At 31.7% G+C, this 27635-nt stretch overlaps 1 protein-coding gene across 2 annotated transcripts; it reads left to right on the forward strand.

Moving 5' to 3' along the window:
• Positions 1–27635, forward strand: LOC126773008 (synaptic vesicle glycoprotein 2A-like). Of its 2 annotated transcripts, none has more exons than XM_050493623.1 (11): positions 1–132; positions 6527–6617; positions 18668–18829; positions 20244–20406; positions 20703–20824; positions 21636–21883; positions 22728–22891; positions 23537–23663; positions 24871–25154; positions 25559–25686; positions 26570–27635. In XM_050493623.1, exons 2-11 carry the CDS (start codon positions 6536–6538, stop codon positions 26671–26673), a joined length of 1584 nt encoding a protein of 527 aa, XP_050349580.1. In that variant the 5' UTR covers positions 1–132; positions 6527–6535; the 3' UTR covers positions 26674–27635. The 2 variants fall into 2 exon arrangements, with proteins under 2 accessions (XP_050349580.1, XP_050349579.1); XM_050493622.1 differs by lacking the exon at positions 1–132 and adding an exon at positions 6114–6217.

Raw genomic sequence — 27635 nt, forward strand, 5'->3', positions numbered from 1 at the left:
GTTATAGTCTTTTTTGTTTGATAAGATCTTTAAAGCCGGACATAGATTAGCCAATCAAGATCTCGTGCAAAAAAAATTAAATAAGTGATACTAAAATCGTCTTTTTGTTCAATCGTATGGAATTATTGTAAGGTAAATTTTGTTTTGCTTTTTAGTCATAAAATAATAATAATTAGCTTATATTTATTATACTATTATATTATTTATTACAAGAATATGAAATTTACCTTAATCAAGTCAACAGTGTTTATTTAAAGCGGAGCGCATCTACTTATATAATAATCCCGTATAAGTTTTATGTATTTTTTTTTTCGGTTAAATCTTCCCGTATAAGTTTTATGTATTTTTTTTTTCGGTTAGGTATTACAAAAAAAAATATTATTTAAGAACTTTACTAATAAAACCTTAGTTTGTCTCATTTCGCTTGTTACATCTGGATAAACATACCAATATTTGTGGACCTGATAATAAATTCGAAGCAAATATTTAAATGTATTATTATGCTAATTTAATGTTAACGCAACATAATTTATGTAGCATAAATTAATTTTTAATTTAAGCGAAAAATTTTACGCACAATTTTATCATTTTTATAATAATTATTCCTATCTATAATTTAATAGTTCCACTTAATTGTGCGTTTCACATCAACCCTAAGTAGCCGAAATAGTTGAAATAATTACTTAGAAACAAAACCAACTTTAAGATAATGACAAATTTATATAATTTATATTTAAAAAGTCATTTTTATTCATATATTGTACAACTAAAAAAAAATATAAAGTTTTTTTTTAAATATATATCTACCGAGTTAGTTAGGTGTCGACGGCTGAAGAGAGCTCCGCCGAGCCGCTATCGTATTGCAACGAGCAACGTATTGTATACCGCTTCGATTATAAAAAAAATAAAACTGTTTTTTTTTGTTTAAATATTTTAATAGCTGCTTGTTATATTAAATTAACTAAATTTATTTATATCTATAGCTTCAATTCGACAAACATATAAATATGCCATTATTTTTTCTGCGATACAATGAAATAACAATTATATAAAACTGACTAGATACCCAATATTACTGTTACACTAAGCGTTATTATTACTGCCAAAATTGTTTGCGTAAGAAGTCCCTAACGATAACGAAGACTGTTAACACGTAAGTGGTTTCTCCACACAAACCAGTAAAAATGAAATAATTCCGAGAAGTGATTAAAATTCTTAAGATTATTCATCTGATAATTATAAACTAATAAAATATATAAGCAAAAAGTGAATATATACCAAATAACAACATCGTTACATTTATAATTTTGTTATTTTCGTTTACATTAACAATACATAAATGCATTTTGAAATGAATATATTTTATCCGTTAAGCAACACAAAACATCGTATAAGAACAATAACATAAAAGCGTCATTTAGCGTATGTAGTATATGTATTTTATATACTTGTGTAGTATATAGTTGTGATTTATGTTCTTGGAGATCGACCCGCGGTGTCGATCGCATGTGATGGTTGGTCTTTTCGTGTGTGGGTTGACAACGTGTATGAAAATTTTTATGATGGTTAAAGTAATAATAATTCTTTATATAATTTAACCTTCTGTAATTTGCTTGTAATGTTCTTTAAATATATGTACAAAGGCATCTTCTCTCGAGGAGACTTTTTTTATTTTTAAATATTTTGCATAAGTCCCATTGAAAATCCCAATTTGCCATTGCTGGGCTAAAATCTTTTCCCCTATAGAAAAGAGTGCTTAATACTTTTTCGACCATACTGATCCAATGCTGATCGGTTGCACGTGTAGTAGAATCTCTTTCAACCCGAGTTTACCTCACATAGTTTAAGCCGAAATCTTTTAATTCAGTAATTCTCGTATTTTAAGAGACAATAGTCTACTGCAGCTCATAGGTTTCTTTATATTCGGGTCAATAGTGTGCATAATAATCATAATGGATGAATTTAATTAAATAACAAGTGATAGTAGCAGTTCCATTTACCCAGAACCTAAATTAATCAGCTAAATTTGAAGTAATTCTTACAAATTTGAATATAAAAATGTTTTGTGTCGTTGAAATTCATCGTTATACATAAAAATTTGAATTTTAGTCTTCTTCTTTATCAATATGAATGTACCTTATGTTTTTGTACACGGCTATAGTCAAGGTTTTCGTTGTTTGTTAGTCATAAGAAATATTTTTGTAATAAGTGTTGAATATTTGAATTAAAAATAGTTACTCTTAGTTAAGTATCGAAGATTTTTTAAAAGGATAACTAACTTTATTATCAAATAATATGGTACTTTCTTGCAATAACAATAGAAAACTGGTTTCCTTAAAAATTAACAATAATCTATAAATTAGTAACCAAGTGACATTGAATATCAGATTACGTTACGATTTCAATAATTCATTTTTACAGAATATAATTATGTACAGTTTTTTTTTTTGTTTTCGCTGTGAAAACTGTTTTACGCGTTCCCTCGCATGTAGTGCGGGTATGTGGAATTATGAGTACGGGTAGTGGGTTTGGTACTAAAGAATCAGCGGTACCATATCCGTCTTTTCACGGGGGCGTCATGGAATCTTTTGCGCGTGATATCGTGACGCCAGAACGGTCTTCCCATCTATGTGGGACTCCAATTCCTAGGAACGCCCCCTATCCAGGGTACATAGAACCCCTCTAGTCCCGTAAAAAATAAGGTAACAAAATAATAATCGTATATATACACTACATATGAAAATAAGTGATTATTCAATTTAAGTAAGTTATCAAAATGTATATAATTTTAATAATATTAGAATTACTTATATTTTATCGTAAGGTTATACGATAACCTAATTACGAATACAATACATATTAGATATTTTAATAATTTTTAGTAAATTAAAGCATGTTACTACCCCTTCTTCAAGGAATCCAATATTTAAAAAAAACATATTCGTAAATTTGAAGATTTATAAAGAATTTCACGTTAGAGTAGCTTAATCAGTTTTAGGTTATGTTTAATGTATTTATGTTACAAAAAAAACTCGTTATATTAAATTACATACCTACCTATAAAAAACCTACCAAATTAATTTTTATACAAATTTATGACTCGCGTAGACCGGTACGTATTTACGTCTAATAAAGTTCCGTGATCTTATCAATTTTAATAAAGATTAATTCGTTTACATTGTGTTTTAACAAGGGGTCATGTAAATGCTTAATTTGGTTAGTGGAAATCTTACGAAAGGCTACCCGGCTCCCTTGGGGAGAGGAAATGGGGCTATATGGGATTATCCGCTAAAGCCAATGCGATGGCCAACCTCGGTACGGATCGGAGAGGCTGCGGGATCGTGTTGATATAACGCATCCACGGCCCCTTACGTGCTGTGCTCCGCTCGTGGCTTAACGGAGCTCTCCACAAGGGACGTAGGTAATCTCGGCCCCCCCCCGCACTCCTCGATACTGCGTAAGGCAGCGAAAGGCCATTCCGGCCGTCGGAATGCCACTCAGGGCCTTCTGAAATAGGACGTGTGCCATCCTCAACTCACACATCCACGGTCCCAGGGTTATAGGTAGGGCCTATCTTTTAAGCCTCGGCCGCCGGGGCTGTGGGAGAGCCGAGACAACGTCAACATCGTCCCCACCTGAATAAAAAAAATACAAGTTAATTAAAGCTTTAAGAGCCTTCTGGTTGATTCTGACCCTTTTAATAATGTCATTCCCTTTCTAACTTATTTGAAGCTGGACGTTTAATTGGCAGACATTTCCGAGTATTCATATTGCGTCATATTGTAAATATATGTTAGTATATAAAACATATGAATACATCAAAACACATCTTAATTACTAATCTTATGTAGAATTCCGCAAATAATATTAACTATGTCTGGCAGCTTAATTTTCATTAAGTGTTCAACATTTTGATCTGTGACAAAATGGGTAGTAGGCATTAAAAAGTAAGTCAACAGCCTGTTAATATCTGTTTGAGTAGAAGGTTTGCGCCCGCGATGTGAGGTATATATGTATATATATACATGACAGGGTGGTATTGATCACGTGGGGCAATTCGTTGACGGAGCCGTTATCAGACATGTTGTAGGTGCAAAGTAAAAGTTCAGTCTCGTACAACTGTTGTTTATTTGTTCGCTTACGCCGATTAAAGTGGTTGGAAACGCAGCAAGTTCGATACAAGCAGACGACCGTTCGCCCCGGAGTCCCTTTCCCAAGTCCCCTAGAGAGCGTTCAGCAAACCTCAAGTCCGATGTCAAATCATTAACAACTCATTATTCATTAACTGTCAAGTGGGCACTCTGAATTCCTGTATCGACCTTACTCAAGCGTACTTGACGTTTCCTAGAACCGCTTATAGACGGCGTTCTACTTAAATTATGGCGTCCCATCTTTGATTCTGCGACATACATATTAATAGAGACAGCACTTAGTAGAAAGTGTTGAAACCCATCGGATGATTTCTCATGCTTCGCCGAGAGATTTACATTATTAATTTAAATATAAACATTTTCAAAATATAAGTATTACATGCCAAGTGTGACAATGCCATCAGAATTCCCGCCCTTTATATACCGCGCGTCACAGTTCCAAAAGATCGGATTGTATATTATAGTACAGTATGATAGTTATTTAAAGTTTTTATTAGTATATGAAAACTAACTACTGAACCTAGCTGTAATATAAATATGAACTACGAAAAATTAAGCCTATTTTTTTGATTTGATTATTGTCCTTAATCAAGTAAAAATATGTAAATATCAAAATAACAACAAAATACAGTTGTCTTGAACCGTGGATCGGAAATTCTACGTAATCGTTATTTATTTAGAACGGTAACATATATAAATTTGCATGTCTCGAACATTCTTTTTACCCTTATTTTAATTTTTTTTTATTGACAACATTGAAACACGTTACTAATATTATAAATGCGAAAGTGAGCTTGTTTATTTTTTGCGCTTTCACGTCTTAACTAATCTAAATAAATTAATCATCATGAAATTTTTCATGCATGTTGTCATACACGTTGTACAGAAATACACATAGGCTACCTAGCACCAGTATATAACAATCAAAAGAAAGTCGTTTGAAAAATAGAGAAGAGTATGATACTGAACTGTTTCATATAAAAATTAATTCCATAATATTTTCATCTAAGTAATCGTATCAAACACGGCCTAAAAACTAACCTTGAATCATTTATTCAATAATATTAGGCATTATAAAGTTATTCAGTGTTTCCCATTATATAATGAAATGTTAATATTGTAACATAATGACGCATAAATTTACACTAACTCGTTATAGATAATCTATTTTTTCCCAAATAAAACTAAAGAAAAGTGTGTTTGTTACCTAAAAGTAAATAATATAAAATCCTTTAAATGTCCCACTGCTGGACAAAGTCCTCCTCTCCTATTAAGTAATAGATTTTGACACTATGCTCATGCAACCCGTATATACATATAACAATACAAATGTGACCAAATTTCATCCATTTCCCTGTCGGATTTGAACCCACAATCATCGTTTATGATTCTCGTGTTCTATCCATTAAGCGATCTTGTCATTGTGTATCTATTCAATCAATTAATCAAAAAGATCTTTATTCTAGTATTAAGTAAGTAAAGCTTGTCATGGCTCTTTTTAAAACGTCATTTGTATTGAATAAAATGTAAAGCTACCCCCGTTTTCTTCTTAAAACCGGCAAGAAACTCAAGTAGTTACTCTTTTTCATCGATTTAAATACAGAGTCAACGAAATACATTTAAATCTATTCATATCCTGCTTGTAAATGAACAAATACTAGCTCCACGCTTTTTTATCATTTATATAATCTTGTTTTTTAGTAATATGCCTTATTCAAATATGTAGAATGTATTAAAAATAAATCGTTTCGTATAATAAGTAAATACCGATATCAAGTGTAAGTTGGACTTGTTCGTCGAGTCATATGTTATTAATGGTTATAAATAATAAATAATTAAGTTCTTAATCCATTTTTTTTAAAACAAAGACACGATAGATTGTTAGTCACAGTGAAGATTATTTTCTAGCAACGGAACGATACTGTTTAATTGCAATTTTCCCGGTTAGCTTAATCGTTGATTGCATTTCGTTACGGATACTTATTGGCGACGCTCGTGTATCCACGTCTTAGAAGGATTTTTAATCAATTAGTGAATTAAAAAATATATATATAATGAAATTATATGTAAGTTTTAAATTATCAAAATTCTTGAAATCGTTTATAGGACTTATATATTTACTCTTAACTTAGTTTATGTCGAAAATTGATAATTTTATATTTAGTTATATTATTTTTTAAATTAATTAATATAAATATTTACTTAATAAAGCATTAGTCATTAATTTTTTTTATTTTAAAAATACCGGATGAATATCGTGAAATAAGCGTAAAATTGTCAAAATATTATAATAGAACGGTGTTAATGTTATTTAATCATCAAATTATATAATTAATATATAAATAAAAACATGAAACTTTGTTATTTGTTTAAAGACAGTAAATATGGCAGTGAGTGAAAAGATCGAAAAAGGCGCCAAAAGTGATTCGCCCATAGCAACGCTGGATGAGGCTATGCTACTTACTGGTAAGTTTTTTTTAAAACTTTATAAAGAATTGTGTTTATGTATTATATATATATTTATGTAATTGACACGTTCAAGCGTATTAATAATACTTCATTACACGTGTTTAACATTGAGTGTCCACTTAACATAAAAAGTGCTTATATAAAATATGATAACAATAAATTACGAATTTTTTACTAAAATTGTTAGAACTATTCATTTTTAAATTACAAATAGTCTGTTCTGTTCTTGACTTTTAATTTAAAGTAAGAAAATTTGAATCGATTTGAACCTGCGACATGCGACAGAGATAATGAGTTGGGCTCAGATTAGTTAAAAATCCCAATGTAGTGATTAGCCATTAACAAAAAAGCTATAAAGAAAAAATTACCTACTCTCATATATTATAAACTTATTTTCATTCATCCGATAATTCGCAATCCTTCAAATCGATTCTTATGTTAGATGTTGAGTAAATATCGTGTCTAACCCTTTCTATTGTTAAGATCAGAAATTAAAAGATCACGCACACATTTTCTAATTTCACATTACCGTAATTTCCCGGGAAAATTTTCATGAGCTAAAGACTTCGGATCAGACAGGCTACTAAGGATATCTATTATAGTGTCAATTGTCAATAAATATACCACGTTGAATACGATTATTAAATATTGTTGTAAGATACGAGGCAATTACATCAGTTATTGAATTAATAAGCTTTACGTAAATACCCCACAGATTATCAATCTTCTTAATTCTTAATAAATTAAAATGAATGTTTATCTTTGTCCTCTATGTGATTCTACACTATTCAACTTGTCATCAATTATTATTAATCTTTGATGAGGTGTTCTACGCAGGGCAGTAAAAGACACATTTTTTTATCTTTCTATGTTATTAAATTTATAAACGTTTTATATACATCCTTTTTTACCCTGGAAAAACGCATCACGCGTACACGCGTCCCCCACGGGAACAGGGTGGGGCGGATACCCAACGGAAAACGGAAAACCAACGGTACCCTTTTCTTCTTAACGAGGAGCGCCATGGGATCGTTTGCGCATGCTACCGTGACGCTCCGACGATTTTTTTTAGACCCTTAGTCTCTCGTGCGAAGCCGGGACGGGAAACTAGTATTCTAACTTAAACATAATTATTACATGATTGGTGTTTAATATGTTAAAATAAACTTTCAACCACATTGCCCTACATTTTTTTTCAATGGCTTAACAACGGTTGCACGGAAAATAAAAGTCTTTTTTGTCCCTTAGCGAATATTTTTCAAAAAACTTAAGCAACTTTCGGTTCAGATTTTAAAAGTTTGCTATCAATATTCAAAGATATTCTATGTACCGGTGACTCTAACAGTTTCACGATTAATAAACACGTATGTCGTTTTTTTCGTCGCGTGTATTCTTGATTGTGATTTTTATATGTAACGAAATTACAGACTACATGTTTTAACTAACTTCGAATAAATACTAATTAGAAAAAGTTTGTACACTTTCATTCTAAAGCTCTTCAATCTGTTTCTCATCAATTACATAGGTATGATACGTTTGCAATTTTATTACTTTTATTTTTTCTAGATTACTTGTGGTCAAAGGAACTAATATTATATTTTTAAACTTATTTATTTTAAATGAAAGATAACATTGGACTGATTGTCTACTATAGTCCAAATTTCGTATTATCAAACATTAACATCATACCATAGTCAAATTGTAATATATAAATATGCTATCTATAAATATTGCAATAGAATATTTAATCATAGCCGCTCTAAAAAAAAATAACGATATTATTTGAATTTAAAGATCTTTATCTAAGATTTGTGATCGAGGCAATCATTGCGGCGATTAAATCTTTCAAGACCACCGTTTAAATAGAAATGTCGTGCTCTTCCCAAGCCACTGCCGCAAGTTTTTAAGCCATGATACTTTTGCGGCCTGGCGTTCTCCAGCCTGCCAACTTCCCCTGCGCTATTAGTTGACGGACTTCATATTTTTGATGTTACGCATTATGCACTCAAAATACTCTAGTTTAAGTATCTGAGTAACTTTTCCTATTCTCGGTAACACAGTGCTATTCCGTACGCGAACACGCACATTTCGAACGCTACCAACTTCGCAGCTTTTATGAGATGAGTTTTTTATTAGTTACTTAAATAAATATCCTTTATTTTTTATTTAACATTTAATTATTCAAATATAAAAAAGGTTACAGTAAATATATACGATGTCGTTTTCTTATCCATATATTATAACATTTTATTATTAATCTTTGATGAGGTGTTCTATGCAGGGCAGTAAAAGACACATTTTTAATCTTTCTATGTTTTTAAATTTATAAACGTTTTATATACATCCTTTTTACCCGGGAAAAACGCATCACGCGTTTCCCCTACGGGAACAGGGGGGGCGGATACGAGGATCACCACGGGATCGCTTGCGCATGCTACCGTGACGCTCCGGCGATTTTTTTAGACCCTTAGTCTACTCGTGCGAAGCCGGGACGGGAAGCTAGTATCTAACTTAAACGTAATTATTACATCATTGGTGTTTAAAGTGGTAAAATAAATACATGTACATGTATTACATGTATATATATATATATATATATATATATATATATATATATATATACATATATGTATATATATATATACGCATATATATATATATATATACGCATATATATATATGTATATATATGTAAAACAGATTACCGGGCAACTATAATCTCTTATAAAATGAAAGTTTTAAATCGATTAGATTAAACACAATATCTACCTCTTTTTAATATTAACATGATAAGACATGAGTAAGAGAGTGTCATGCCTTACCCACAAACGCGCAAATTACTGTTTAAATTTTATAACATAACTCAAGAATAAATGTAAAGTATATAGGATTAATAGGATTATCCAAAATACTTCATAGGTATTATCACTTTTTTATAATCAGACCATAAATAATAATAAAGGAAAATTCCTATTTTCCTTCTATTCAGCTTGTTTACATGGTTGCTTACTTTTTTCTCTGTTATCATAATTTTATAATAATAAATAATTATCTTATCTTCTTAATCCCATTCCTATCGTAGTTATAACTTTACTTTAAATAATATTTATGTATAGCAACAGTAATAATCAGTAAATATACCACACATGAACAGGGCCTTATCTGTTAAGAAAAACGAAAATCTATATATAAGCAAATTTACGAAGCCGTGTCAGTAATTCCTTTGTCGAGAATTTCCTCGCACACAGTTGTCTGTGCCTTTGTAAAAACCCACACGTCCTAACCACTGAGCAGCCGTCTTTGATATTTGAGAATGTAATAGAGTCGACACAGACATAACTTTTTTTTTAAATGAAATGTTGTCAAATTATTTTTATTTACTTGATAATCGCGGTAATTGGATATCAATACCGACAGTATTATGTATATAATATTGTTGTTAAAGTATCGGTGGCCTTCATCAATCACATTGATTTAAAGTGGTAATATATAGGTCACATCGTGTTCTAGGTCGGATACAATATCAGTACAAACAATTACTTTAAAATGTATAAACGAAAGTAGTCACCCTTATGTAAGAATACCCTAGTAAAACAATCCTTCTCATTTACCTTTAACGTTTTACACGTATCTTGTTATATAATTTATTACTAATTAATATTTTACAATTCTATTACAATTTTATTTGCAATTCTTCCAATCACCATGGCAACCGAACGAGTCAATTTTTCCGTGCTTCGTTTCTTTTTTTTATATATCGCGTAGTTTTTTTTCGCTCAATAATTTCCAACCAGTGTTAATTTAGTTAAAATATTACCATTATATTCTAAAAATCTCAAAATAATTATTAAAAATCAGTAGAACATTACACTTATAATGGTAAAAAATTACAAACACACTAGCTACCCAACCCGGCGTCGCACGGGTAAAATAATAAGGGCCATATAACGTTTAAATCGTGACACATATAACTCCAGTAAAGATCTCAGTCGACATAACTTGTTTGGACATCGCCAACAAAAAAAAATCCTAATGAATTATTCACTTAAGCATGCAACACACAATGGTAGTTTTTTTTTTTAATTTACCGCGTTAAGACAGAAGAGAGAAGCGACATTGCTTCATAAAATGTAATGATGTCACCTACTGCACAAACGGGTATTGTACAGGTACCATCTCGATCGGTTTTATTTAAAAATTAATTCTAGTTTTCGTTCAAATTTGTGTTGTTTCGAATGTGTTGTTATGTTTACGCATAAACACCCGACCTTAACATGAACTTTTTTGTAAATATTCAATAATTACACAACAAATCGCGTGAGTTTCACTCTGCCAGTCCCATTTGAAAACATATTGATGTTAGATAGACCTTTTATGTACAAAAACTGTAACATCAGACTACGACCCTCTGGGGAAGTAACAAAAAAAAAGATGTATTCTGTTTTTTAATAAAATAATTAAAGCTACAAATTCGTCGCGGAAAATAAACACACCTGTATTGGCTAGAACCGATGACCCAATGGTTAATTCGGTTTATTACTAATTATCATTTATTGCACTCCAAGTAACATAACATATTATATAGGTACATAATAAAATCGGAGTGTGCAAACCGGAAAGAGGTGAATATCAGTTGTTATCGCAGTACCAGTGATTAATTACAGGCAAATTTTATGCAAAGGGCCAAACATATATAAGTATACGAATGCAAAACTTATAAAGTAACGGCTTTACTTATAAACTTTATTTCACGAGAGATTAGTTAAACAATTTATATCTTTCTTTCGAATGCTAAATCAATAATGACAGAACGAGAAAAATAAGTGTTTAATTAACGATAAGAGTCGCTAAGCAACGGTATAGCTGAGACCGTAAATGTTTATTTTTAACAATTAACATAAATAACAAGACAATTTTATGGGGATAAAGAATACCTAAGGATATGAAAGCTTAATATTTTAAAGTTTTATTTACAACAGCGCAGAACATGTATTGAGTGTATTTGATATTATTTTAGTATTTTATGATTCAATGTTTAAGCCAATTAAGTTTTGTTAAGGAATTCCTTGTAATTTATTTATTTATTTAAGGAAAACAACAGCATATAATACAAAATACAAGCATTAAAAATAAAAAAATACAAAAAATAGAGCCAATTACTGTTTTCCATTGAGTTATGCAAACTTAATATCGTAAACAGAAGTAGCAACACAGTTTTGGTAAAAAAAAAAAAAAAAGTAAGTAACAAAATATCTATAATTATATATAAATTAGTAATTAGTAATTATATATAAATTAGTAATCATATAATTATAATTGTTAAATACGTTAAAATAATTTAGAGTTTGTTCAAAGGCTTCTTATTAAGTGAAAGTTTATTCTATGTATTTGCGTTGTCATCATGTTTTGACTGTGTGTACCTGTGTCCGAGCGGCCTACAGGCTGTGAGTCTGCAAAGTGCGCCTCCCTAAAGGTTGTATCCCTGAGAACGACATAGCCAGTCTATTTTTTTTTAAAGATATAGGCTAGCGCTTGACTGTTATCACACCTGATGGAAAGTGAAGATGCAGTCTAAGGTGGAGCGTGCTTGCCTATTCACTCTTAACTTGAAGGTACCCATATTGTAGTTGGTGGGGAAAACGGAGCTAAGCTAAAAATCTAGCCTATCTATATCTAGCCAGTGTAGTGCTACAATGCAAGCGATATCCCGGGCAGACTTACACTAAATCCTATCTAATTTATAATCATTTTATGATCAAAATTTGAACCTTTCTGCCTGTTAAATATGTATACTTTAAAAATATATTCTAAATTATCGTGATTTTTATACGACTGCCACCATTAATCCCTTCCACCATAATTTTTAGATGTCTGAATAATGCAGCTTGCCCGGGCTTGAATCCACAACCTTGTTACGATTTATGTATTTTATCCACTGGGCGATCTCAGATCGATAATTTATTGTAATATCTATTATGTACAACGAAAGTCTTAGAAAAGTAGTCGATTAATATTTTTAAACTATACTTATAATAATAGTAATGTCCTCCAGACCGATATCGGCCACGGCGATCCAATGTCAAGAGAGATTAGCCAACTACGCAGGGATATTATAGTGCACAAGTGTGTGCGCAAACACAGGTGCACTATCTATTCCCCAACTCTCATAATCCGATGGGACGGCAATTTGACACGACCGGAATGAGTTCAGGCGCAGGACCAACGGCTTTACGTGCTTTCCGAGGCACGGAAGTGTACACACTCCCAACTTCCAGACTCCGGGCTGCTACTGAGAAATTTCTGACAGAAAAACAACTGTTTAATGGCCCGACCTGGGAATTGAACCCAGGACCTCCGGGTCTGCGGCCTTACATCAAGCCACTAGACCAGCGAGGCAGTCTATACTAATACTATAAATGTGAAAGTGGCTCTGTCTGACTGTTATACATTCACTGCTAAGTCATTAATCCGATTTTGATGATATTTGTTATGAAGAAAGCTTGAATGGATGAAAGGATAATAGGCTACTTTTTATTCCTAACATCCTCACCCTGCACACACTTCCACACACGGAGACGAGAACTGGTACAAAATAAATGAACAAAAACAAATTGTGAATGCGTACATTAAATTGTGTGTAAAATATATTTAATCAAAGACATTAATATATATCATTACGGTGACCCGAGATAGCGTAATCACTAATTATGTTATTAATAATAATTTACGCAATCAGGATTTTATCACGCCCCCCTAGAGTTTTCACGATCACCTCTTGACTTCACACGTGAAAACAATGATGTAATACTTCTATAACCTATTCTATACAAGATTAGAAGAATTCAAAAAAAGGAACGTAACGTAACCATAGATTTACATATATCGCTCTGCTATATCATGAACTACAAATCGTTTATGAATAATATATCTTTATTTATTACATTATTTCTCTTAACAATTTATATCCATTTTAATATAACTTCCAAAATTTCGATAGAAACTTCGCTGACATTCAAAAATAGATTTTATCCGCGAATCCGTAATGATTGATTTTTCAAGTTTTCGATTAATTATACCGCGTCAATTTAATGTCAGTTGCTCATTTTTTTTGTATATATATATATATATATATATACATGACTATATATATATATATATATATATATATATATATATATATATATATATGACTATTTATCATTTGTCTAATAGTTACGATAAAGTTTGCATTAAATTAAATAAAGTAATTAGATCATATCATATCACATAATACGTTATTGTAAGATAATAATTTGGCACAATATTTGACCTAAGCATGTTGTCAATTCAGTTTAACTTATATATATTCGTCTTGACATAAGAATTATATTTAATAACATGAAATTCACACTTGTCGCGTAAATAGTCTAAATTTAAATGGGTTGAAACTGCGAAGCACAGCTACTTTTGTAATATGATTATATACTAAAATGTTCTCCAAAATTGCATCTTCTAGTATAAGTTTATGTTTATTTTTTCAGTTAGGCAGTCCAAAAAAACGTTTCCTCATTTATTAACATACATATTAAAGTACTCCATATTCTTATAACAATATTGTTGTTATTTAAATTATATTAATTAGATAGAATGGCGATCCATAATAGAGACGACCTCATCGTGGACAGACTTGCTGAATACCAACCATATCAGCATAATAATCCAGAATCCTAATAAAAAAAAAGCTTTGCAGTTCAAAAAACTTTGATTGTGAAGCTGCCTGGAAATAAAAACAGCAGGCACATAAACGTATACTTTATATTCAAATTATAAAGTACAATTTGCACAATTTAAACGACTCTGAGTAGGTATTCCGTTAGGTATTTCTCGTTCGTGCATATATTGCGTCTTGAACTAATATTTAGCATATTTGTTATATTGCACTTTATATTATATAAATAATATTTTGCAAAAAAAAGTTATAAGATCTATACAACTGACTGACATCTTATAATATTAAATGACCAATTCTTGTATATATGTATATGCATGTATATATTTTGTGTATATCGAAAACTGTTTTAACGATTTGTCTCACATTTTGAATTTAGGTAAGGTTTTGCTTTTTAAAATTATGTACACATAATATGTATTTCCTTAAAAAAATATAATTTTTCATACAAGATTTATAACTAACAACATTAGAGCCGAGCGGAGCTCGGTCCAGTTACTAATTATATTAAACACTAACTAGCTGTCTCGTTTCCGCGCTGGTTAATAGATCTAACGCATTTTTCTACTGTGACATATCTTTGAAATACATATATACATTCGCGTCTCTGACGTCATATTTTTATTGTTGTTATTGTTACGCATGTATGTGCGTTTATTATATCACGTCAACCGCTGAGGCATAAGTGTGAGGCGTATTCAATTGAGACTAGTATTATTTACAATTTTCTATTTTACCGAAATTCCGACAACCTAATATAAATTAAACGTAGTAAATTAAGCGAAGATTATTATAGGCGACAAATTTAAGGAACGTATTTAATTAATATCGCTGTGATCTTAACTAGATTTCCCTCTATTTATTTTTGCTTTTAGGGTTTTTCCCAGGGTATTATAAAATTCTTAATGTTGGTAAACAGTTTTATAACGTAAAATAACTTCTCAAAAGATACTAATAATACTTTTTATTACACTTTCAACACGACTCGTTCAGAAAACATGTTTATTATATCATATATGATTATTATTAACTTTAAAAGGCTTAGAGTTAAGATGAATAGAGACGGCAAATCGAACTCCATAATAATTTACGACTTAATAATGAAATTTCAAGTTTTATAAAACATTTTATTATTATTTATTACCTTTTATATAAGCTGTGGGTTTTGTTTGGTAGTAAATAGAGCAACCGTAACAGTCTGTGAATGTCCCACTGCTGGGCTAAAGGCCTCCTCTCCTCTTTTTGCGGAGAAGGTTTGGAGCTTATTCCACCACGCTGCTCCAATGCGGGTTGGTAGAATTCACATGTGGCAGAATTTCAGAGAAATTAGACACATGCAGGTTTCCTCACGATGTTTTCCTTCACCGTAAAGCACGAGATGAATTATAATCACAAATTAAGCACATGAAAATTCAGTGGTGCCTGCCCGGGTTTGAACCCACGATCATCGGTTAAGATTCACGCGTTCTTACCACCGGGCCATCTCGGCTTTTCAACAACACTATCTCAAACTGTATGTGTTCGTATTTAACCTAAATAGAGCAAAGGACACTTAAATTCCATGGTTGATTAGGCAGGTTACTAGGTTCACATGCTTTCCAAAAAAAATAACATGTTATTGAATAGCTTGAACTATGTATATATTTTTTATCTATGTATATATTGATTTTTTTTCAAATGGTTAACAACAGTTTAGAAGTAATTTTATGGTGCCAAAATTATAATATGATGCTAATCGTGTTCCATTATCACGTCCTAAATAGTACTTGGTTTAGTTTATCATATTTTTGGTTTATCTAATGCTATATTTATGTTCATTTTTGTTATATATATAGTTTTGCGCAAACCTTTAATTTTAAATATATTTTTTATTGTATATTTTAGTGGTTGCGCTTTTATAAAAAAAAGAGAACTAAACGATTAAATTAAATTTTACTGGTGGTAGAGCTTTGTGCAAGCTCGTCTGGGTAGGTACCACCCACTCATCAGATATTCTACCGCAAAACAGCAGTACTTGGTATTGTTGTGTTCCGGTTTGAAGGGTGAGTGAGCCAGTGTAATTACAGGCACAAGGGACATAATATCTTAGTTCCCAAGGTTGGTGGCGCATTGGTGATGTAAGCGATGGTTAACATTTCTTACAATGCCAATGTCTAAGGGCGTTTGGTGACCACTTAGCATCAGGTGGCCCATATGCTCGTCCGCCTTCCTATTCTATAAAAAAAAAAAAAAAAAAAAATTATAAAAATCTCATAATCTTATTATATTAAAGATATTAAAATTAACAAATAATAAAATTTATTACTTGTACTGGTGTATTGATTATGTATAAATGTAAAATTATCATGCAATACAATATTTACCTAACGAAATTGAATTAAAGCGAATGTTGGTCAATTACCCATTTTTTGAAGTTACTTCGATTACATTAGAGATCTTACATATAGTTTTAATATGTTTTGTAGCTATAGTTATATTTTTACTGTTTTAATTAAAATAATTTTAACTGCAATCGCAATTTTAAGATGCATCAAATTTTATTTAGGTTTATCAATTTTTCAACAACGCAAACAAAATACATTTAACATTGTAATTTTAATCGTATTTAATAAATAAAAACCTCAAACAAATTAATTAATAAATTACAGACTTAATTAGGAGAAATACGTTTTTAAAGACAAGTAATTATAAATAAATTAATCCAAAAAACTGTCAAGAAGGAAGCTTTTTTTTTAATATCTACAGACGAAGACGTTTTGAAATAAGGTAGGCTGTGTATAATCTTTATCATAAAAATTATGCTTCAAGTGATCTTTCTGTTATTGCTATTTTTTCTTGTTCTGTAACATAATAAGTTCTTACAACAAGTAATGCTTAGTATTAACTTAAGTATACGTACACGTGTAGAAAAATAAACTCATTTCTCGTGTATGAATATAAGATACAACATTTTTATTAAATGCGTCATTGATTATTATTTTGCGTAGCGATTTACCTTAATGATCTGCTTCGTATCTCCCTCTTGACAGATAAGTTTTACTAGACATAAATCTGTTTCGATGACTGTTTTAAAATAACACGAAGTTTTAAAATATCATATCTTTGCCAGGCTCATTTTTTTTTTATAAAATGGGAGGTGTCCGAGCAAATTTGTCCATAGACATTGGCGCTGTAAGGAATATAAATCATTCCTTACTTTAAATAAAAACAGAGCTGAAATAGCCCAATAGATAGAAAAAGTTTATTTCCAAAGTATGAAGATAAAAATTTGAATAGAACACATGGACCATTCCGAAGGTAGTGGGTTCAAATTTTTTGTGCTTTAATATTTTTATACTATATCTCGAGCACCGTAATGAAATAAGCTTCAATCCTTTTCTTGAATAGAAGATCGATAAATTTCGTAAGATCTATAAATAGTATTTACAATGTTCTTCATCATTACAAAAAAAGTGTGTATTCCGCTTGACACGTAACTCTACTATAAACTAATATTAAGTACCATATCTAATGTCTTAATGCAGGCGGGTGCAACGACAATCGAAAAATCAAATTGTCGTACAAGCTTTTCTCGTTTCGCCTTTACGTGACAATATAAAGGTTTTCTCTAAATTTATAATCTCTATATTTCCTTATTAAAGTTTATTGTATGCTTTAAAATTTAATTGGTTAGGACATTGACCTTAATATATTTTACTATATATATGTCTATAAATAATGAAAGTGTTGTCCAAATAGGTGGCTCAATTCTCTTTACGAATTAGAAAACAAAAAAAATCTAAACACAATATATTAAAATTAAATTCATTTACAATCTGCGTATCATTTTTTTATATATATCTTTTAAATAGTTTATCTGTATCTTAGTGCACCACACTTGCAAGAGTCTTTGAATATATTTTAATGAATAATGACTGTAAAAATATCTAAAATGCCCTCAATCATATTAAACTTTCCATAAATATCACGATAGTATATTACTTTGCTATCTAACATATATTTATGTTGTGATAGTTCAAAATCATATATAGGATTATTTTCTATGTGTAATTCAAGTGGGAATGACGTATACCTTTATGATGAGATATAACTGATCTTATTTGAAACATATTTGCTTGAATAAAATTAAAATTAGGACTGTTGTTTGTTTTTAATACACACAACAGTCCTAATTAAGTAAAAAAAACCTAGTCATTGTCTATGGAATACTCTTGATGTCTATGGTTAAATGCAAGGATGTAATATTGAGAGTGGCGCAAAAATTGGATAATTGTTTACACGCCGAGGACTTCGTCGTCACTTGTAATTTATATAAATCTTATCTATATTTTATTTTCAGGGTTTGGTATCTACAACATCGCTCATATGCTCCTAAGTGGATTGATCCTCTTGGGTGTGATTATGCAAAGCTTGGCCATGAGCTACGTGATGCCGGCTGCGCAGTGTGATCTGAATCTCAGTCTACAGCAGAGAGGATGGATATCTGCTATTCCTTTCTTGGGTAATTATAACAATAATAATTATTGTCCTCTTGATCCTAGAATCGATGACATTGATATATCCAGTTTAAATTGGTTTTCTGTTTGTAAGCTGGGTTTTATCTCATTAATTTGAGGTCATCGCTGCTCGTGTATATGAATATAACATTTGCCAAATTTGTACGGACAGCATTACCTGCCCTCTTTGGAAATGCTTTTGATGATGGCTTAGTCCCTTGGCTTTATACTTGGAGAAGAAGATTTTGAAGATTACATGATTAAAGATGTTTAAACTATTTTTACGACAACGCTTAATACGAGGTGATTCTATTCGATTTTGGCTAAACCGCAGGATTTTATTCTTTTGAAATTTATCATATAAAGTTGTCATCAAAACAATAGCATATCAAATAATTATTACTCTTATCGGGAACGTAGTTCTAATGCCGTTTATTACTATCTTCATACAAGCCATCTTCATACAAACAACTGCATCATATTTTACAATATATGTTTTTACTGATGAAGGTCTGTTTCTCTCTTCCGATCACCTGACTGTTTTTGGGGGGATTACGGATCATTCAATATTACTTAAGCGCAAACACAAAAGATCTATTACCACACTCTGATAATCCGTTCGAAATATCTAGTCTGACCGGAGATATCTCAGGCACAAGACCAAACTTGGAAGTGTAAAAGGTGTGTGTGAAGAGGCAGTTAAGAATGTTAATATGACTCACTTAAACCGTAAAATATATGGACGTTATTATTCGTTTAATTTTATTATTCGTTAAATAGGAATGTAAACACTTGACTATAAGTGGTAGTCATTTAACAGTGATGTTAATTACTTTTATATACTAGTAGATAGTAGGAAAGCAAATTAGTAATCGCCGATTCATGAATGCTCATTTCAATCAATGAGCACTTGTACTTGAAAAACAGTTTTTTAAACATGTAATTATATATATTATATCATTTAATAAGGCAGACTGGTAAATTGGCCACCTTACATTAAGTGGTTACCACCGCTATAGACATTGGCCCAGCCCAGTCACCATTTCGTATATCGCTTCTATGTATATCTTCTATATTTCGTATATCGCTATAATGCGCCACCAATCTTGCACCTAAAATTTTATGGCGCTTATATTCACCCTTCACACCGGAACACAACAATTGACTAAATCTGTTAAGCGGTACAATACCTCAGGAGTAGGTTGTACCTACTCAGATAGACTGATACTTCTGATCATAATTTTACAGAATTAAATGTAAAACTGTTTTTAATTCTGAAAGTAGATTCTACCCAAAAACGATATTCAACGACATAAAATTAATCATTAACGAATACGAACTCAACGCATTCTTGTCGCCTATGTATATATAATATTCTTAAATATTTTGTAATTAGCTAATATATTTCCGTTCCTCCAGCTATTATCCTCACATCGTACTTCTGGGGCTGGCTGGCTGACACCCGCGGCCGTCGGCTAGTCATGCTTATATCTATGATCGTCTCGACTGTCTTCATTGGATTCGCCAGTTTTGCGCCTGAAGTTATCTCCTTCGCTGTTTTAGCCTTTATATCGTCTATATTGTAAGTATATTATTACAAGTTTTATTTAACTTGTAATGTTTGTTAGTTTGTTTATTTAGTTAGAGGTAGCTGAATAAGAACAATTTTCTCTTATGCTACAGAGTTGAAGTTTTACATGTCAGGTTAATTTCAATGACAATGCATTTTTGTCGTGAGCATGGCATTCTTCACCCAGGATTGGCTCCAGATGAAGAAGCCCCTCAACAGTTAAAAATATAGACGCAGAATAGAATTGTTGTATTTTACATAAAATCTTGTTTTTAAAACTTTGAATAATAATAAATTGTGTTTTTCAGCATGTCGGGCTCATCTGCTGTTGTATACACGTACTTGGGCGAGTTCACAAATATACGTCATAGAGACAAGATCGTCACGTTTGGTTCTGCGTTTGTAGGCATCGGAACTGTTATAATACCAGGTGAGCGTTTTAACAAGATTAGAGTTCGCCCACTGGTCAAATTTCGAACATAATCGTTATTAATAATTTGAGGATGCTATAAAGCCCTTAAAAATACAAAATAAAAATATTTTGAGAATAATATTTATGATAAAACTATTACTCATCCATATTTACCAATCTGAGAGAAAAAGAAAATCGTTTGAAACCAAACCACTTACCGTCAGGTGGAGCCGGGGGGGAAAAGGCTCTAATTTGCCCTCCCTCGTATTTAAAAAAATATGATTGTATTAATATTATCGTACTTATACACACTCTACTCGTATTTATTCTGACGTAAAACATTGTAATTTCGTCTCACTATTTTGCTTTGACGATTCGAATCATCCATAAGTAACCATAAAAACATTATGTACCGTTGGCTTTCAAATGCATATCAAATATATTTCAAATATTTACTGGTGGTAGAGTTTTGTGCAAGCTCGTCTTGGTAGGTACCACCCACTCATTAGATACCTATTCTACCGCAAAACAGCAGTACTTGGTATTGTTGTGTTTCGGTTTAAAGCGTAAGTGAGCCAGTGTGATTATAGGCACAAGGGACATAACATCTTAGTTCCCATGGTTGGTGGCGCATTGGTGATGTAAGCGATGGTTAACATTTCTTACAATGCCAATGACTATGGGCGTTGGTGACCACTTACCATCAGGTGGCCCATATGCTTGTCCGCCTTCCTATTCTATAATTAAATATATATAATCTATAAACACTATATTTATTCCCAAGATAACAAATAACCAACGATTACCCAAAAATATACTTCAATTCCAGCCATGGCTTGGGCAATATTACCTATGGAGTTTTCTTATCCGCTACCACTCCTGAATATTGCGTACCGACCCTGGAGGCTCCTGGTTGTGGCGTGCGTTCTGCCTTTCATCATCAGCATCGTGTTGCTGCTATTCATAGCACCTGAGAGCCCTAAGTTTCTCAGCTCTTCCGGAAAAACTGAAGAGTGTTTGGTTGTCCTGAGGAAAATGTATTCAATAAATAGAAGAATGCCTGAAGACACCTACCCCGTGAGTATAAATTGTAGCATATGAAACCTTTAAAATATATAGACTTATGTTAGATCTATCTTTATATAGTCAGTTATAGAGACAAAAAAAGTCAGACATTTGCGTTTTTAATTAAAAAAATTTCGAGACCGATAATGTTGCATATAAAAATGTCATTGACAATAAATCAACATTTAAACACACTCAAAAATCTAATCACGCCCCTAAAAACGTATGAGTGACGTTTGAGAACTCCATTTGAATTTAGAAGCTGCTCATAGTTAGGTGGCGCTCAACTAAAGTGGTTGATTTGAGGCACGTTTCAATATTCAGCCGCAAGAAATTGATAGAAATATTAATTGGCTAAATATGTTTATAATAGTTTTTTATATCTAAGAAACGTAAAGGTAGTTAGCAATACTTGCACAGTTTAAAAAATAATATTATAATAATTTAACAGAATCATGACTGACGATGAGTCTTTCGAATGATATAATTGATTTTATTATAAATACTAAAAAATGTACGAAATTTGCAAAGTAATATATACACTGCTTAATATTCTATATTAAGTTTCGTATTATTAATAGATAACAAAAATATTATAATCACAATGGCCATAATAATAATAATAATCCTGGGACATTTTTCACACACGGCCATCTGATCCCAATTTAAGCTTGTACAAAGCTTGTGCTATGGAAACCAGACAACTGATATACTACATATACTACTTTTCTTTTGTAAATACATACTTATATAGATAATTACACCCAGAATCTATAGAATAAACACAACATATTTAAGATTGGTTTGTATATTATGTACATTAAACATATTGAATTACATGAACCATGGTTTTCAGGTTAAAACTTTAATATCCGAGGGAAACAATGTAAAACAGGAAGAGAACTCTGGTATATCCGCAATTCTATCTTCCATGAAGGAGCAGACTGTTCCGTTGTTCAAGCCGCCGTTCCTGCCATGGACTTGCCTAACTTGCTTTGTACAATTTGGTATATTTGCAACGTAAGTTTATATCAAAAAATAGTGCGATTTATTTTGATCACTTTCGACTTCCTATCTGAAATTCTTTATGCCCTTATATCTGATTCATTTACTGATATACTCCATTTTTCTCTATTACATGCTCAAACATATAATAACCGTTCATCATTAAATTCAACATAACAGCCGTTCATCATTAAATTCGTATATGTTATCTAAACCTTAAGAAGCCACAAATATTCAAAACGTATAACATAAAAAGAAACCTAAAATTCACGGATGCAATAAGTAGGTGAAGATAAAAAAAAACTCTAAATATATAAAATAAATACTGAATACTTTAAATTTAACTCATATTTTTTACATATAAAATATTTTTAGATTACATTTTAATCTTATGTTTTTCTCTAAATATCAAAATAAATGTTTCTTTCAAACTCTGTGCCAGTTCTCACAAAAGAACTTGTTTGACGGTTTTTGACTTTTAAAGTACAATAGGTTGCACGCGTCTAGTATAGGATAAAACTTACAAAACATAACTAAAGTTACAAATGATACTTTAAAAAGGTTTCACAATAAAGAAATGTCTCAAATAAATGATTTCTAATTAGGGTCTTGCTTACCAGAGTACCATGCGTCCCATTTAACAAAACCTACCAATTTCAGTACAAATGGCTTCTACGTGTGGTTCCCGACGATCCTGAATGCTCTCGTGAACCACGAAGGCTCTCAAACGAGAATTTGCGATGTCTTAGACTCCGCTCGCATTCCGTCTGGTCTTAATAGCACTGAGGTAATACTATATATTTAAATATTGTTTTTTTTTCTTTTAAAATTAACACACGTCACACATGTATCTTTTTATTATTTTGATTTAGTTTAGTAGTGTGTATAATGTACTAACCTTTCAACTTCACCTCAGCTTTCACCAAAAAAGAAGGTTTAAAAATATTGACACTTCGAATCTTTGACTATTACCAATATTTTTTTATATGTGTGGATTGACTAAATAATAATGTACCTATATTTAAAGTGTACATTCTTATATATAATGTTATATTAATAAAATACATAAAACATTGATGACGGTCTTGGATTTTCTAATATTGTATAAGGTATTATTAATTGAAATTTGAGAAGTGTTTAAACCACAAAATATATGTTAATTTAGAATTCCTTTAATATTTTTAATTAAAATTACCGAATAACATTATACATATATAATAAAATAGCAAAACTATCATCTCTCGTTCCAAATTTATTGCTATATAAAATATAGCAGGAGACATGTAATATTTTATTTTGTCTCAACTTCCTTACATTTTAATGTATGGTATTTAAAGCGGTAATCTTTATTTTTCATTTTTATTGTGTTTAAGCTCATTTCATCTTACATTAATATAGGCGGCCATGAGGGCCTCTGATGAGTTTTTCGCACTAAATAGTGATTTATGAGTGTGTAATGTAATCATTTAGTGTTCGGAACTTTGTGTATTAATTTAGAAGCGCAGTTCGTAATCTGTGGAGGTATATCTTCATTAAGTGCAACTGTTTTTAAATTTTTTTATAGGATATGGGCCACCTGATGGAAGTGGTTTCCAACGCCCATAGACATTGGCATTGTAAGAAATATTAACCATCGCTTACATCGCCAATGCGCTAACAACCTTATGAACTAAGATGCTATGTCCCTTGTGCCTGTAATTATACTGGCTCACTCACCCTTCAAACCGGAACAAAACAATAGCGAGTATTGCAGTTTTGCGGTAGAATGCGGTAGACGAGCTTGCACAAAGCCCTACAACCAGTAATTAAATTGTTTGTGCCTGTGTTCCAATGTAGACGGTGGGTTTGCAAAGCGTGTACCTCCGAGGGTGTGTCCCTGTGTGAACCTTGAGTTTGTTGTAACTGTTTACTTAAATCTAAGATACGTCTAAACATAGCAATTGCTCTTAAAATCTTTATTGCATCGAAAATTTAAGCAAATTATTCTTCATTAGGTTGAATGCGACGATAATATAAATACGGCCACCTTCGAGATGTCCGTCTACGTCGGACTAGTGTTCTGCTCTATGTACATCATCGTTGGCTTTCTGGTGGACTTTTTGGGGAAAAAAGTAATCCTCGTGGTACTGCTGGCCGCTACTGGAATGTGCGGATTGGGGGCCCCTCACGTCTACCACCAGACGATCGCCGTAGCGCTCTTCGCGGTATTCCAGATGTGCGGAGCTTGTATCGGACTCATAAATGCTGTAACTGTGGAATTATTCCCAACTAAATACAGGTAAATTTTTGTTATATAAAACTCATATAAAGACAACAAATAAGAAAAAAACATTTAGTTTTTTTCTTTCTAACCCGATTGTTATGAAACTTTAACATAATGATAGGTTAATATTTCAGTTCGGCCAGATTATATAGTATGTTTACATATTGTATATTTCATGAGATATAGCTTGTTATGTTATGTTATGTTAATGTAATTAAACATTAACATTTTATTTACAAGATATTGAAAGAAATAATCATATTTTCTATAAGCTTTTCACACAGTTTTATTTATAGTTAAAAAAAAATAGCAAATTATTTATAAGATTTCCGGAAACCAAAATAGGCATACTTATTAATTTTTTAAAATGGCTATAAGTGAAGATTTGTTTTTTAAAAATAACATTTCGTATCTGGCAGAGCGATGGCAGTGTGTCTGTCCATGATGATGGGTCGCGTCGGTTCTATGGCGGGCACCAATCTCATCGGCCTGTTCCTGGAGACCAATTGTAGCGTCAGTTTCTACCTCTTCGCAGGAGTTATCATGGGTGAGAGCATTTTCATTAAAATACAAAAGTTATAAGCAACATTCTGTATATGTCCCATAGCCGGGCAACGGCCATCTCTCCTCTCGAGGAGAAGGCTTAGAACATATGCCACCACGCTGTTTCCGTTGAATAGAAATTTATTCAGTCACTGACAGACTGGTGGTAGGGCTTTGTGCAAGCCCGTCTGGGTAGGTACCACCCACTCATCAGATATTCTACCGCAAAACAGCAATACTTGATATTGTTGTGTTCCGGTTTGAAGGGTGAGTGAGCCAGTGTAATTACAGGCACAAGGGACATAAAATTTTAGTTCCCAAGGTTGGTGGCGCATTGACTATAAGCGATGGTTGACATTTCTTACAATGCCAATGTCTAAGGGCGTTTGGTGACCACTTACCATCAGGTGGCCCATATGCTCGTCCACCTTCCTATTCTATAAAAAAAAAAAAAGTCAGATGCAAATTTCCTCACGATGTTTTCCTTTACCCTGTACACGAAATACATTATAAACACAAATTAAGCACATAAATATTCAGTGCTGCTTGCTTGGACTTAATCCATAATATACACGCCACAGGACCATTCGGCGTACTATTCATAAAACCGAATATTATTATAGTAAATCGCTCATATATTGGATTAAATATATTTACATAGGTTTTCTGATTAGCATTGTATTTAATTACGACCGCCTTTAAATAACTTCAGAACACAGTAATAATTTGTTCATATATTCTTTTGAATACAACAAGAGAAGAATTTGCATCAAACTAAAATTATTTTTTTTATTATTTTAGTTGCAAAGAAAACGCTATAATACGTTATAATTTATCAATAGTGACTACAGATTATATATATAATTTAAGCTGTCTTTTTTTTTCAGTGTGCGCGTTATTCTGCTTCACTCTGCCGGGTAAAAACAAAGGTCCAATTCAAACCAAACCTAAGTTAGAGGCAACTCAAAATGAAACTCAAGAACCTGTATGAAGTCACAAATGAAGTTTCTATTTTGAAATTAATTTTCAATTTGAATATCCTGGTACAGAGGCTGTGTTTAAATAACAATTTCATTTATTATAACAAACTCATGCACAAATATTTTAGTTTAGAAGTAATAATGTTTTATTAATGAAAATATTATTTTACTTGGTTAAAGTAATTAAAACAAATATAATAAATTATAATAATATCTTCCAGACCGATTTCGGCCACAGTAGCCAATCTCAAGTGAGATTAGCCAATTGTGGAGGAGATATTATAGTGCACAAGTATTATAGTTGCAAATACATGTGCACGCTCTATTCCCTAACTCTCATAACCCGATGGGACGACAATCCGACACGATCAGAAAAGTTCAGGCGTAGGATCAACGGCTTTCCGTGCTTTCCGAGGCACGGAAGTGTACACACGTCCAACTTCTAGAGTCCGGGCTGCTTCTGAGAATTTTCTGACAGAAAAACCCAATATGTTTTTACTGGTCAGGTCGGGCCAGTAAAAACATATTGGGTGCTCGGGGTCTACGGCCTTACATCTAGCCACTAGACCAACGAGGCAGTAAAACAAATATGTATGCTCGAAGACTACAATGAAAAAAAAAATATAAATATTTTAGGGCACTCATTATATTCATTAACATATTTTAGAAATTTAAAAGTAATTTAGGTTTTAACTTTTAATTTATTATTATTACTAATTTATCGCCATTATTGTTTTCGACATTAAAGGAACAAGTACAATATTCAATTTTTTCATTTAATCGAATTAAATTAATTTAAATTTATATCGAATTTGTTTCTCGAACGCCGAAGACTCACTCGAACAACACTATCTTTTGCTTTCATATTATTTATTATAGGTTACAGAAACTGTGATATACTTGTGTTAATAATAAGTTGTAAAATATTTTATATTTAATTAATTCTTATTTTAATTATTACAAATAAATGGTT

Source organism: Nymphalis io, chromosome 13 (genome assembly GCF_905147045.1).
Source record: "Nymphalis io chromosome 13, ilAglIoxx1.1, whole genome shotgun sequence".
Lineage (NCBI taxonomy): Eukaryota > Metazoa > Arthropoda > Insecta > Lepidoptera > Nymphalidae > Nymphalis > Nymphalis io.

Excerpts from the sequence above, each read along its gene's own strand:
- LOC126773008 (XM_050493622.1), top strand. Across the intron at positions 6,618-18,667 it reads TGAGGCTATGCTACTTACTG|GGTTTGGTATCTACAACATC; the intron begins GTAAGTTTTTTT and ends TTTTATTTTCAG. Across the intron at positions 20,825-21,635 it reads CGGAACTGTTATAATACCAG|CCATGGCTTGGGCAATATTA; the intron begins GTGAGCGTTTTA and ends CTTCAATTCCAG.